This window comes from Pieris rapae, chromosome 7 (assembly GCF_905147795.1).
Source record: "Pieris rapae chromosome 7, ilPieRapa1.1, whole genome shotgun sequence".
NCBI classification, from domain to species: domain Eukaryota; kingdom Metazoa; phylum Arthropoda; class Insecta; order Lepidoptera; family Pieridae; genus Pieris; species Pieris rapae.
The window spans coordinates 6,816,573-6,832,243 of NC_059515.1; the positions used below are offsets into that span (position 1 = coordinate 6,816,573).

General features: G+C 31.4%; 1 protein-coding gene across 1 annotated transcript; it reads right to left on the reverse strand.

The window, feature by feature from the left end:
- Window positions 1–290: 290 nt before the first annotated feature.
- Window positions 291–15,515, reverse strand: LOC110996943 (myrosinase 1). The gene is made up of 10 exons (XM_045628984.1): window positions 15,445–15,515; window positions 14,978–15,108; window positions 13,114–13,282; window positions 10,482–10,752; window positions 9,725–9,860; window positions 9,059–9,156; window positions 8,249–8,380; window positions 4,458–4,631; window positions 2,181–2,425; window positions 291–510 (listed from the first exon to the last, which is right to left on the reverse strand). Exons 1-10 carry the CDS (start codon window positions 15,495–15,497, stop codon window positions 354–356), a joined length of 1,566 nt encoding a protein of 521 aa, XP_045484940.1. The 5' UTR covers window positions 15,498–15,515; the 3' UTR covers window positions 291–353.
- Window positions 15,516–15,671: the final 156 nt, after the last annotated feature.

Consider the following 15,671-nt stretch of genomic DNA (forward strand, 5'->3'; position numbering starts at 1 on the left):
TTTATTTTATTGTATATCTTATGTAGTTTTGCACTTGTTTCGCTCATCTTATTTAATTTATTTTTCTTTACAGAGTATAGTTAATTAGTAATAGGGTTAACAAAATAGTTTACAACTATATAATACATATAACAAAAACCTTAGCCACAGCAACGCTTGGCCGAGTCTGCTAGTATAATATAATTTAAAATTAAATTATTTTAACGGATTTTTATTAATAACGGAGAAATAAAGTTGAAAAACAACACAATAAACGTGAAAAATGTATAATTAATTATTTACAACTATCACAATATAATACTTATAAATAAGCAACAATATCAGTTCTTTTAACAATTTCTTAATTATTATTGTTATAATAACTGATTATATTTATATGACGGTATTTTAATATAATCAAAGTTTATCCTTCTCGTTGTTACTATTTCTCTGTAGTTTATGGCGGAAAGTTTTGGCATCCGTGTTCTTTTAGGGCTATTGTAATCAACGTGGAAGAGGCCAAATTTCACTCTGAAAAAAAAACAGAAACAAATTTGACTGAACATGACTTTGCATATATATTTGTTGTTTCTGACAGCTGTCGTCTTCGTAACGACCGCGATGTTTTGTTTAGTTAATATTTTCATGCATAGAAAAATTCCTTGAAGCATCTGATGAGAGTTTTTTATACCTCTTCAGACTATTACTACTATTTTAAATTTCAAATTCGCATTTATCCCTTCAATTCATAAATGTGTAAGAGTTGTGGGTGTGTTTGTCAATGATTTCTGGTGTTAATAGTGTGATTTCTTATATTAAATATAAAGCTACAGATTACCGATCTGATACATCAAAAGTCTTTTGAAACAAAATGTAAAATAGACTAGGACATACATACAAAAGTTTAATGAACTCTTCAAGGCGATCCAGTTAACCTTTAGTTTCTATCTTTATATGTATTCTCATAATTATTATTATTGAATATAATAGTTTAGTTTAGGTTTACTCCGTCAAATTCAAATACTGACAAAATTTATTGGCCATTGTCTTTTTAGCCATAGACAAAAATGATTTCGCTGCAGTTCGCTGTCATATAGAAAATCACGTAAAATGTATTCTTTTTTCATAGCTAGCTTTTTATAGGACTAGTGGGTCCAACTGACGTCTTGTACATAGGTCTTCAATAAAAAAAAACATCTAATTGTAAAACTATAATCAAAATCGGTTTTATACTTTAATTAAAAATTAAAGATATAATCAGATTAGGGGCCTGTTTCACAATGTCCGGATAAGTTCCAAATAAGCTATTTATTACTTATTGGTAGGATAAATAGTATTTTTGCGTTTCACGACTGTCAGATAGCGCTATACGTCATGAAATGCGAACTATCTTATTTGGAACTTTTATCTTTCGAATAATTTATGTGTTGCATAGCTATTTGGCACTTTATCCATACATTGTGAAACAGGCCCTTACAATAAATAAATTTCTCAACTATATTTCCAAGTCAAAGTTCTAACTATGAAATATTTGACAGCGAAACATTATGCTTATGTTTTTTTATTATATGCTATACATGTTTCTCTTCTCTACACCTTCTTTGAAACTCCACAAATATTTCAAGATAAAAATTAGACAAATCTCGCAGCCATTCTCGAGTTTTTGCGAGATGAAAGCAATTCATTTTTATATCTATAGATCTCGATAAGTAATAATCTCGGTAAAGTAAAGTAATAATCTCGGTAATCTTCAAAATATTTGTTGGGAGAAAATAGATTTAGTCCACGTTTGCTTATGTAGATAATATGTATATTAAGGCTAATACTGTGAATTAAAGATAAGCACATCTCGGAGACTCTCATTTTATTAGTTATAAATTCTATGTGCAAGAATTAATAATTACTAGAATGTCTTTACGGCTTTATTTACTAGGTTACTTTTATGTAATCACATCCAGTGGCCAAGGTTATATATAATTCCTATAAAATAATATACTATCTTGGCCATTGGATTTTTTTCAGTTAAAAACGTGATTTATAAAGACACGAAAAATTGAATACTATTTCTCCGATAATCGAATGGTTTAACCATTATTTGTTATTATGAAACAAACGCTGTTTTTAACTGAGAAATTGTAAATAGTATGTTTTTCATATTGCTTCCCAAGTCAATCGGAATATAGAAAATAAATTTTACTCACGTATAACCATCCTTCCACTCAAAATCGTCCATCAAAGTCCACGCTATGTACCCAGCTACGTTGCAGCCATCTTCATGTATTGCTAAAAGTAGCTGTTCTAAATATCGGTTATAGTATGATACTCTTTCGTAATCGTTGAGAGATCCAGAATCCGACATGCCGTTCTCAGTGACAATAATAGGCACTTTGGTACCATATTGTTTGGTTATCCAGTTAAGTAATTTACGAAAGCCCGGGGGGTGGACCTGCAAATGTACAGACCAATCTAAATATATTTTTGGTTGTCGAAGGAGCTTTGAATTGATTTCACTATAGGCCTTCGATAGGATAAGAGCCAAATTTTGTCCTAAAATTAATTTTGCAGTTAATTATTGTTTTCTATAAATTTGAGAATTACTGAATCTGATTAAATCGTGATTAAATTTTAATTCTTATAGAATTTCAAGACTTGTAGAATGAAAGATCGCTTATGGACATTTATAATAAATATATTATACATAAATAATAAACAAAATTAATTAATTTTTTATCGTTATTAACTAATATTAATTTATTAAAATTCATTCGTAATTATTTCATTTTAAATGTTATCAACATTTACTTTTTATTAAGTAAGAATTCGTATTTAAAAAAACATTATTTATTTTATTTTTGGCTATCAAACAAAAACTTTGTTTACTGTAACTATCAAATTAGGTATATATAGGTAAGTACGATGCTTTAAATAAGCCTATGCAGAAGCCTAGTAGAAAGTATCTATAACTTCTCTTAGTACTGTCAGTCTGGTGTTTGAGTCCTGAGATCGTAAGTTCGAATACACTAATCACCATCATGGCAAACAGAGCCAAAGATTTCCGCCGCTAGAAAATAAGCAGAGCAAGCTCGTTTTTCTTGCTAAGAGTCTGGTTTCAGAACCATAATCACATGTGGTACACTTATGTCATTGGTCGAAGCAGAGTTTTGTTCAAACCAAAGTCGCGATTGGCAATATTTACGAAGGCCAAACAGCAGCAGCAGCCATTTGCTATCACAATACGTCTTCTGATCTTTCGGCTGAGGTATTATCTTTACTACTATTATTACTAGTCACCACTGAACCCAATTAAAGTCTTCTCACATTGTACAAAGTGTACGGCTTTCAAAGGGATTTCTTGCTCCCAATGCTATTGTTGTCATATACTTTTTTCCACATTTACTGATAGGCCCCTACAACTGGCTGCTTTCCGGAGGCTTAAAACAATTCGCTAAGTGGTTTGTTTCCCGTGACTAGATCTATGTCGTCTGCATACCCCAGTAATCGGGTGGACTTATAAGCCCTTTGAGTTCCTCTAGTTCAACATCTCCATTCATCCATCCAAGTCACCATGTCTAAGGCCATAATCTTGGTAAACGCGGGAGACATGAAAGTGAACAGCTGAGACTTGCTGATGCTACTTTCTTAAACCTTACCACCGGATGTAGTAATAGCATTTCTCGGCATTTGGACAGGAAGCACTCCTCAGAGCGCAAGAAGAAGAAGAAGAAGATCCCATCGAGATCCCGCAGCAGCTTTGACAATGAACAGTCATCTCTAGTGTAGTTCACTAGTCCGGACGAGTTCATTCAAAAACTTATAAAATATATTTTCCCTTTATAATATTACTATAGAAGTACAGACTAGAAGTACAAAAAAACATCCATATAGAACATGAACAAGGCTCTTAAAACGCTTGCCCAATTAGACTTAGATTTGAGTGCACTTAAAATTTTAAATAAAACAACTGTGAAGTTCGCGTATAACTTCCGTTTAAGTAATTAAGTTTTGATGTTTAACTTCTGAATCTATTGTTAAGGTTTAACCAAGTTAATGTGAAAGATAAAAGTGGTTGAATGTGTTGGAATAAAACGGTAATGATATTTCTATTTTGGAATTAATCCATTAACGTGTTAATTTTGCAGTATTTTTAGCTGTTCCAGATCTAGCCCATACTTTCTTCATGACGTCTGTTGAGCCTGTAAACGGATGGTACTGCGTACGATTTGACCAATACCTGTTTCGGGTTTAGATAATATGAGATGATGATCCTTAAAACACTATTCGATTGGCTCGTTGAGTACTTCATACTATCTAATCCGAGCTTCGCACGGCTTTATTTAATTTTGAGAATAAATATATATATTATAAAGAGATTGTATTAAATTTGTATGCTTTTGTACCATTACCATGAGAATAACATAGAAGTAACCGTACCGTTTCTATGAAATTTCTTAAAAAAACGTAAATAAAAATTTACGTACTGCAAGCCATGGAGCTCCAGGTATCGGCCAATTTGGGTCCTGATCCCCCTTAACTCCTGTATCATGATCTAATGATGGTACAGCCCACCCCTCTTCCATTGAACTCGATGATGCTAATATTGATGTGTAGTGATTTAATCCAAAGAAATCGGAGCTGCCTCGTAACATATCTATCTGAAATCGATAATGTTTCGTATTAGATTAATTTGTATAGTATTTTCATTACATACATATATGAGTATCTGTTAATAGTATTTGGTAATTTGAATTATAAACACATCTTTACTTAAGTCCACTTGTGATAGTGATTAATTACTTGCCTATCGTAACTTACAACTGCAAAATTTTGATCAACATAATTTTATTTATATTAATATTATGCTACGTTTTGTAAAAAAAATAATTAAATTGTATTAATCGTACAAAAGCAATGCCCAACTTAAAGTTAGTTTAAAGGCCGGCAACGGACTTGCGAGCCTTCTCGAATGTTCGTGGCCCTTAAGATCGGGTGAACGTCTTGCCCGTCTGCCCTCGGTTATATAAAGAATTAATAAATATGGTAACAAAATCCTAGTGTATTGTTCAAGATTGATGGTTGATGCAATAGACAAACGTGTAAATCGGAATCATTAAAGGCTTTACCGCCTTGTTATACAAGGTGCTTAAAACTATTTCAAGGCTGCAGACCAATCAAATAACTATGATCTCAAAGGACAAAGTTATGTATTACGATTTACGATCATTTATTGCATAAGACTATTAACGCCATTTATTTATCCAATTAGTTAAAAAATGTATTGATTATATCATTTTGAACCTAGTCATGGTCAGTTCTTGTTTTTAATACTTTACCTAAGCGATTACTCGAGACCTGCCTCCTGCCTGACCTATGTTTGAATAGCTATTGTAATAGTAAAGATATATTTTTTTATAGAAAACTTAAATGCGTTCTTCATAAACCAATTTGAACAAAACTGTTTTGACATATACGCCTGAATATACTGACGAGTTTATTTCCGACTTTTGACACGTGACAGTTGCATTAGTTACATAAGTAAAAAACATTTGTTGAAGCTTGAGAGCCGAGAATAGTCCGATTTTGATATTAGACTAACAAATATACAAAATAAAAAAGTCATTTATAAAATAGTTATAATAAATTTTGCGGCAGTAATTTAATGATCGTCCGAAAACTAGATAGAAACTACAGACAGAGAACATCCATTGAAATTGTCATCTAAGTTGCATCATGGTTGCGTCGTGTTCGGTATAGTACCAATATTAATGTATTAATAACATAAAACAAACATACCAAACGTTAGTATGGTCCATACCCCATTATATGAGATTTTAGTTTTGAATAACAGAGCAACTAAGATAGTTACTAAGTCATATAACAATATGAATATATTTTCAATTAAAATAATTTATTATTATTGGTTCGAAATATATGTATGCCTTAGTTTTGCAAGAAAAGAAATTGTTAGTCCGCAATGTATTAAATTTTTTGGTATAATATATTATGTAAATTATGTCTTTTAAGTAAAGTACCAAGTGATTGTGAATTTTTGTAAGCAGTTAAAGTTATTAAAAAGGCCTTTAAACACTGTAAAAAATATACAAAATAAAAATCATTGCAGCAAGTAATATAATTTTTTTCCTGCTGATGTGATGTGAAACATTCACAGGTATTTCGATTAATAAATTAAAGAAAAAATATGACTGATAATGTCAAAACGTAGTTTTGGTATAATATACCTATTGTTTTTTTTACACTGACACCTTTAATACTGGCTACAGTGGTGAAAATGCCTAAAAATGCGTAAAAACTCTATATTTATTGTAACGAAAAAACCGACCAAACGGTGGTTTATTTACTTGTGGGCCACCGAAAGAGCCAGGTTCAATCTGGGTTGAGATTGGCATGATGGTATCTGGGATGGGTTATCCGACACGCTGCCCAAGCACAGAGGATAAATTCGAACACAGAATCGTCAAATATGTCAGTGGGTAAGTAAGATATGAATAGCATCAGAGGTTATACGGGTCATGCTAGGGCTCTAACTCGCCCGTAATAACAGTAGATATTTCTGGAGTATCTATTCTAGTCGTCGGCCGGGCCCGGCGGTTGACACAGCCTAGTTTAAGTAAAGTCCCTTTTTATGAAAGGGAAGGTTAGACACTGCCGTGTTACATCTATTTCTGTGACCATTGATTTTTTTAAAACTAAATCTCTGATCATTAAACCTTATTATATTGTTGATTTACTTATAGCCTCACACTAGGATATTCCATTGTGTGTGTGACTTTTACGTACGAGATACGATTTTTTTATAAAAACTTAGTACTTAAAATAAACAAGAACAGAGAACCGAAATCTATATAAAAGAGTACATACTGCCAGAATTTTGAAGGTTAAGAGTCGCAGGCTTTAGCTACTAAACCAATACTGCTAGGCAAATACATGATTGCGTAAGAGATTATTTAATGTTTTTATATAACATGTCATGTTCCATTCTCCCGGATATCTAACCTTGATCTTGATTTGACATTCCTTAGATATAAGCAAAAAAGGCTATTAAAATAAACAAAACACATGTCCCTTATACATTTTATCCTCTGGCGTTTTTTTACACGAATTACAGCGAGACCAATGATTTTTAAATTTGTTTTATTGATGCTTTAAACTAATAAACAATAAGTTCATCTAATACGTTTGATATTTTCTGTAAATTCGGCATTTTACATTTCTTATTAATTCTGACTTTTCAACTTTAAACAGGTTTTTATAATGTTCCGCATACAAATTCATTATTAAAACAAAGATTGAAGAAAAAATAAGCGAAAGTCTTGGTTATAATCAACTTTCAAAAAAGGTCAACGCTTTCAAATGTCAATCTTAGAGACGCGTGTTCTAATTATTACAAGGTAATTAAAGATGTTAACTAAATGTCTTGATACCAGTCATATCCCCAAAACCTAGGGCGACACGTTACGCCTAAGATATATTTGAGATTATTGTATAGATACACGTCACAGATAACTGGTTTGAGTATGAAAGTTTCCCTTCTCTACCGGGAATAGGTAATATCCCCGGGTTGTCATTAAGTATATCAAACTAAATAATTTTCTGCAAGAGCTAAGACAGCTCAGAAATAAGTACCTTGTTAACAGAAGGCATTACAATTAATTGATTAGATAATGTTGTGAAAAACTTTGTTTGTGTAAAGCAATTATACGTATTTAATGGTATTAATAAAAACCGAACCGTAAAACGCGTTCAATGATTACTGAATACAAATACGCAAGCCGAAGCCGTGTATTCGTATTCCGCGCGGTATTCCGGCCAATTTACATAAAACCATAAAGGTAGCTAAAGGTTATATATACATCAGAGAAATATCTATTAGGGAAACCAGTTAAAAATCCGTTGTTTTTAATGAGACAGATTTCATATTCAGAACATAATTTCTATTACAACTTTAAGGGTCTGTTACACAATGTCCGGATAAGTTCCAAATAAGCTGTTTATTACTTATTGGTAGCATAAACAATATTTTTGCGTTTCACGACTGTCAGATAGCGCTATTTGTCATGAAATGTGAAGTATCTTATTTGGAACTTTTATCTTTCGAATAATTATATGTTGCATAGCCATTTAGTTAACCCATACATTGTGAAACAGGCCCTTAAAATCCTACCTGCTAAGTATAAAGAATGATATTATGATAATTAACCGGGGCTTACCCGTAATGAACATTCACGGATCTTTAATGAATACATTCACTCACCTCTTGCGGTGTGAAGACCGGCAGTCTTGACCTTGCAAAACCCTGACTGATACTCAAGTTGCTAATTCGTTCACGGACAAGGTCTGGGTAATTCCCTTCCTTTGAATAGATCGGATGGGCGTATTGACCCAACTGGAAATAAAACGAGATTTCAATATTATAAGGAAAATTGTTTAGAATGTGTAAATTTCTAATTTCTTGCAGATATGTCACAAAACACCCAAATGACATCTCTATCTTCAATCAATTCGTTGTATATTATTTCCATATGTTATGGATATAACATGTGCTTCAAGTTGAATAACAATAAAATAAAATAAATCTTATGCATGGCGTCGCGTAATTGATCGGTTAAGCCGTTTCAGAGGGCTTCGGCGTGTGAGTATGTGACACACGTTCAGAAGAATTATATATATATATATAAGTTTTCCTTTCTTTTCAATTAGATCTAATTTCACACGGTGCGCAAATTTGATTGAAATTGGTTAAGTAGATAAGGAGGCCATAGCAGACAAACCACGTGACGCGTAATAATACATGTAAAGATATTAAACATTTAAGTTTAATAATGTATAATAAATCAGCAATGCAATGCAGCAATAAAAAAAAATTGTGGATAAACTAGCATATCTAAGACATAACAAACGACGACATGTGTGCTCCACTTATCTATGTAATGTCATTGTAATAAAACATGATCAAAGAAACAATCTGAGCCCAAGATGTATATAGATTTGTAGGGTCTTGAAGATACATACAAAAATATCATATTGTCTCAGCAATTCACTAATTGTAATTAAAAATGCCTACCCTCATTTGTAGATATCTTTCTGCGGCAGCTACATCGTCGGGATTCTTTTCGTCTTTGGGTTCGGCGAAGAAAGAATCCAGTGTAATTCCAATTATACCTACAATAAACGCCTCGTTTTAATACTTGCATGTCCAACTCTTATCCATGTCCTAATTATACATTAAGGGCAAGGAACTAAAGAAAGTATTAATCAATATACTAATATAAGAAATATTAATTTGGGTACTTCAAACATAAAAAAACCACTTTTTAACGGATTAAAGCTATGTATTATTATAAACTTTATTTACATAATTCTAAAAGTTTCCCGATGATGCTTTTCAGTGTGCGTGATTACGTTGAACGTCGGGAAAAATGTATTATGAAATAATTATAAGTTTATAATAATACATAGCTTCAATCCGTTAAAAAAGTTTTTCTTTAAATGTGTAAAAATTATGTAAGTAAAAGATAGAGAAGATTAAATAATATATTTTAGCGACTCGTGGGAGATCTTCGCTTAAAAGCAAATTCTGACTCAGAAAGTGCCAACTGGCGCTAGCGGCTTGTCAGGAAATTAGCATAAATCAAATAAATATTTGTTTACTTAATATAACAATAATTCATTTCAAATTCATATTCAAGGGAACTTAACTTGTATCCTATTATACGTTTATAAGTTTTACCTTTTTGGTGAGGTTTGAATTTTTTATCATACAGATGATACACTCTCGCGTGTCCCAGCAACATATAGTGGGAGCATAAATATTCCGCGACACCTTGAAACTTTACAGCGGGCACGAAATAGTCGTTGCCGTAACCCTAAAAATTTATGACATTGTTTATTCACGCGTTTCTTAAGTAGCAATACCTCTACCCCTGAATAGGAAGATGGCTGATACACACTAGCAACGATGCCTCCAAATCTCGTCTCGTCTTTTGTTTTAGATTGATCGATGATTCTGAATCTAATATATTTCGAGTACTTTGCAAAATGGCAGATAGTATATAATAAGATTTAATACCTATAGATAGTATACTATTTAATATATTAAGCGTGTACAAGACGCGACACGAACTCTAATATTGGAGAAGGACCAAAAGAAGACTATCATATTATAGGAAGTAAGGATCACAAATACAATATTAAAATAGGATAATTTTAATACAATATTAATATTATAATATTAGGTTAGTCGACATCACAGGAGAACGAAGAGCTAGCAGCTACCTCGCACAAAGAATTAGTCTATTCAAAAGGGGAACGCTGCCAGTATCTTCGGAACCTTGCCTAAAGGGTCTCCTTTTAATAATATTTTTTATAATTAAATTTTAAGGTTAGTTATTAGGTAAATTTTTATGTATAATGTTTTGAATTGATGTGTATGTCTGTAAAATTTTTGATGTCATATTAAAATCATCTGATACAATGACACTACTTACATGATAACAGTGAATATGTATCTCATTAATCGTGGTCCAATATTTGACGACATCACCGAATAACTTGAATGCAACCCTGGCGTAGTCCTCAAAGTAATCAATCATCTTGGGATTGGTCCAGCCGCCAAGGTCCATAAGAGGGGTTGGGAGGTCCCAATGGTAAAGGGTTACAACAGGTGTTATATTTGCTTTCAATAGGCCTTCAAATACCCGCCTGTAGTATTTAACACCTTCCATATTTATATAATCATCTGTCCCCTTTGGTAGTATTCTAAAAAAATATAATATTGTATGTTATAAAGATTCATTTCTTTTTATCTTATCTTTTACAGACAATCGCAAGCTTACTTACTTATACTTTTATAATAGTTTTATAGCAATTACAAATATAAATGTTTATTAAATACAGTTTTAACAATATTCTTAACCTATATAGTAATAATAATAATTAAAGTTGAATAGAACACTAAGACAATTTATTGTATTTTTCGGTTAATTTCTGATGATGCCTACACTCATATTACAAAAATAAAAGATAGGGTTTTTGGCAGGATAATTGGTATGGAACGGTAATCTCGGGTAGTACTAGGTCCAATTAAGAAGACTGAGAATAGTACATTATTGAAAATGGCCAAATTAGCACAGGCTGTGATTAGTGCGCGAATTTGAGCCAAATCTTCTTTAACGCCCAAACCCAATAACAATCTCAATCCGTTTTTGACCATCTGAGATAGTGTTCTTAATCCAAATATTAATAAGTGTGCCAATAACCAATCAACGGATTAATATTAGATAGGAGATCGATCGACTGTCACGGTCTGATGGTTTTTTTTTTCAATCTGAGACTGTGGATTAATTGGTTGAATTCGGGCGTAAATGTATGCAGTTATTGAAGGATATGTTTACCCCCCGGGGAGGATATATGAAAAAAACAATTTACCAAATCTCCTTCACTATTATCCGCTCATTTATATAGTAGAGAAAAACTATAAAGACTCTTTGTAGTTCTCACAAGAAGCTTGTATAACTTTGAAATATAATATTATAGAGTGGGGTGTTTACGAAAGACGATTCCATAAAAGCACTTTGGCATTAGTGAAACTTAAAACGAATCTCTCTAATGTCTTAATGGTAGACTCAAAAGCCAGGTAAATTCATTTGATATACTAGCAAAAAAATAAACAGATATTGCTTGTGAATAGACTTATTTTTCTTTAAAAATCATATAAATTTGTTTTGCATTTTGCTATATATGGTGATGTTGGTTTTGTAAAACTATGTATTTACTGTTAAATATAAAATAAGCCACGAAATTATAAATACTGCAACATTCTATTTAATTCTGTTTATTTTAAGAAAAGATAATTTGTGCAATTAGATATGTAAATTGTTGGCGCAATAAATTACATTTTTAAACACTTTGCTTCGCATTCCCATTTCATATTTTAATTATTATTACAACTTCAGTCCACCTTTTCTAACAGGTCTGAAGTTTGGGTCTAATATCCGGGAGTCGTTTTTGAAATGCTCGATGGGTATTTGTCAAATAAAAACATCGGATCGTGTTGCTCGGAATGACATTCAATAAAGTGCACAGTTTTTGTTTTACGTATAAACATTATTTCTAACGTATAAACATAATTCAGTAACAAAAACCATCGACATAATTAAATGTAAAGGATTACAACTAGGCCTTATCGCTTTCGAGCGATCCCTTCCAGGCTACCACTAGGCATTAGGGGGAATGAGCAAAAACGTATGTTTATGTAATATATTAAGTGTTAATCATTAAACGCTTCTTCGCATGATTTTTAGAGTGAGTAACTGATTGTCGTGTTTACATAATTGTTAATTACGTATATAAACTGTAACTAAGGCACTCAGTTGCATTTAGTTAAATATTAATGCTAAGCTAAGTGAAGTTTTTCAGCTTTAGCTGTCCAAACAATTTTATTTATGCAGTTGTGTGTATCAGCTACGTATATATGTATTTATATACCCCGGGTGTGAGTATACACAGCATAGGAAATACTCATTAAAGAACTATTTAAATAAATATGAATGTTTTATTGTTTGGAAAATCGATCCATTTCGTAATGTTATCATGTAGGTAACCTTGCTTTTTTAATGTCCCTGAAACATGTTTAAAATCGTAGTTATAAATATGCTAAAATAGTACACTAATAAGAGCACAACACATAATCCCTCATTAATTCACTTCAAAAGTTTCTCTACTTATGAAAACAACATTATATAATAAATTGTGTTTGTAAATAATTTATATAAAGTTTTTTATATTTTTAGGGACTGAGTCCCGATTATATCCTTCTTATATTTCATTGTCATTTTATTTCATATATTAAAGCAGGTTAGATCGTTTGCTTTGGTTAATACTCTTATATCAGAATTTACACCAATTAAATAATTTGTGTTGGATTGTCAACTTATCGAGAATTACTATGTAATAATGAATTATTGTTATGATATAAATATTCGCCCTATATAAAAATCGATTGGATAATTAAATAGTATATGTGGAACGACGCAAATAAATTCGTTAGATTTATATCCGTTAACTCTAGGGACGTCTTAATATTATCAGAAATATAGCGTGACTTTAGGTTAATTATACCTTGGCCATGATATCGACAGACGGTAATACTTCACTCCAAGGGATTCGACCATAATAATGTCTTGTTTATATTTGTGGTAGGAATCAGCCGCTACATCGCCATTTGACTTGTCCAACGTGTAATCTGGGTGCTTGTGTATGTAAGTGTCCCAAACACTTTCACCTTTGCCTGTAATTAAAGTATTATGTTACTTTATTAATTAATTTAGAAGTAAATTAGTTAAGCTTCTTATATACAAAAATATGTGAAGAAGTACTTAGAGAAGCGGGAAAACTCTGATTTTGTTTAAGTAGTAATTTTAAATTCTAAGTATAATTTGTTGTTTCAAATGTTAAATTTTAGTTTTCTTTAGTTTGTAATGTATGTATTTTTGTATGTTTGTATTGTAATGTATCTTTCTCTATGAATGTACTTGCTTATTTTCTGTTTCATATACATTTATTGTACATATACATATAAGTATAAGCTGTAAGATTACTTATAATGACATAAATAAAATAAATTATAAATAACAAAATGAGTGTAACCGAATAACTTGTATACTCAAGTGAGGCAATACAATAGAGCCACAGTTTAGGGAAACCGTGGCAATGTTTATTACACACCTGTGAAGAGTTTTAGTGAAGATTAGTTTAAGAAAGGTTAACAGACGACAGTGAACGACATGAATTTTATTATGAACTCATTTTCTTAGACATATTAAAGGCGTAACCCATTTTTTATAAACACTACATCAGTCTTATTTCAGTGTTTTAAGAAAAGTGCTCACTCTCTTTAGATTAGAACATTAACACATTTTGAACAAACTGTACCAAATAGTTAAAATATTTTTTCATAAGAGACAAACGATCTTACGGTCACATAGTTCACTGGTACATATAATTAATTAAACAAGTTTTACATAACGGAAACATAAGTAAGTAACATGACAATAAAATTAGGTATTTTAAAGATTGGCAGGTATTATTCTACTTTCAGACATTTTAATATCTCAAATAGTTTTTGATTAAAACTATAATTTTTGCATTATTTTAATAAAATTATTATTTAACTTTGTTTTTATTATTTATAAAAGGAACATATTGTTTTAATACTTCTAAATAGGTTTGGTGTCAATTAAAGAAAAAAACAGAAAATCCTTGGCGATTAAAAAAGGGTGGCGGAGAGTTCATTGCCAGTTCTTCTCTTCCGTTCTATGTCCTTGATTTGAGAACTGGCAGTAAATGTAAAATTAGAAGCATTCAATGTATATCTCTTTTTTGACGTTCATAAGTGTACCTAATCGTGTAACCTACACGAATAAATTATTTTTGAATTTTAATTTAGACTTATAAACTTTACAGTATCAAAAAAACACCACGAATTTTTAATTACCATAACAACTTATGTTATAGCTGCTTCCTAATAGACATTTTTGTTGCAAAAAGGTATCATAAGTTTTGTCTTATTTTTAATATTTAATTAGTGCCAAAATTAATAAGTATAGAAAGTTATCAAATATTCACTAGTCTTATGGACAAATATCATTCAGAAACATCAAAGCATCGTATTAGTTATTTAAAATTCGTCCTTGTCTAGACGAATTAATTCCATTTAATATTCGTCCTTGCTCTGAAATAAAAACCGTATCATGAAATAAATTAACCGTGGAAACAAATTTTAACAATTTTACTACCTTTTTGTTATGCGATACCTCTGCAAATCACTTAATCTTTAAACTATATACTACTTATCGCTGTTATATATACAACGTGACATATAAAACATACATTTAACATTGAAGTCAAACATGGAATTCAAAATTAGAAATATCAATTCCTTCCCTGCAAACAGTTTTAAATCAATATTGGGTTTAGTACTCACCCCCAGAATTCCAACCACCTTCTATTTGAAATGCAGCCGTTGCAACTCCAAACATAAAATTGTCTGGAAACGAATAGTTGCTCAACCCAGATCTCACTAGCGCGCTCACTCCATTTGCTACACATAGCAGGCTGAAATTTAAATATACTTTCCATTTATGAGCTTTTAAAAAATTTTCAAAAAGGAGATTTTAATCCTGCGAATTTTTGTTGCATAGAAAAGAATATGAATACATAATTGACGCGAATAAATTTATACCGCGCGTTTTATCCTTGAATTTTTTTATATTATCACGACTATATTAACGTTATTGGCAAGTTTATTATAAACAGATTATACGATTGTTTATAGACACTGTTTTTGTACTGAGGAAACAAATATTATTAAAAACAATACACAGATTAGATTAAAATACTAAATTAAGACACCAAAAATCACTACACATAAAGTAAATAACGTTTATAAACCTGAAGCACGTTAATAGAGCTCTGCTCTGGGCGACTCGACTCAGGCTCTGCATTTTACTAACTAAACTAAGATAATGTCAATCAGACAATTTAATTTAGCCGCCAATATCCTGACCTTCGGGGTTCCCCTTAAGCCTCTATAAACGGTACGACTCTAAAACCGCGCGACAGTTGCACAAGAGACATTTTCTTATCAATCCAGTGATGTATTGTTGTCACTCAAACGA

Bases quoted from the DNA above. Each gene is read 5' to 3' on its own strand.
- LOC110996943 (XM_045628984.1), bottom strand. From the start codon at position 15,497: ATGCAGAGCCTGAGTCGAGTCGCCCAGAGCAGAGCTCTATTAACGTGC. The intron at 8,381-9,058 runs GTAGGCATTTTT...TTTTATTTCCAG, and splicing joins AAAGATATCTACAAATGAGG to TTGGGTCAATACGCCCATCC. The intron at 4,632-8,248 runs GTGAGTGAATGT...TATCGATTTCAG, and splicing joins CGGTCTTCACACCGCAAGAG to ATAGATATGTTACGAGGCAG.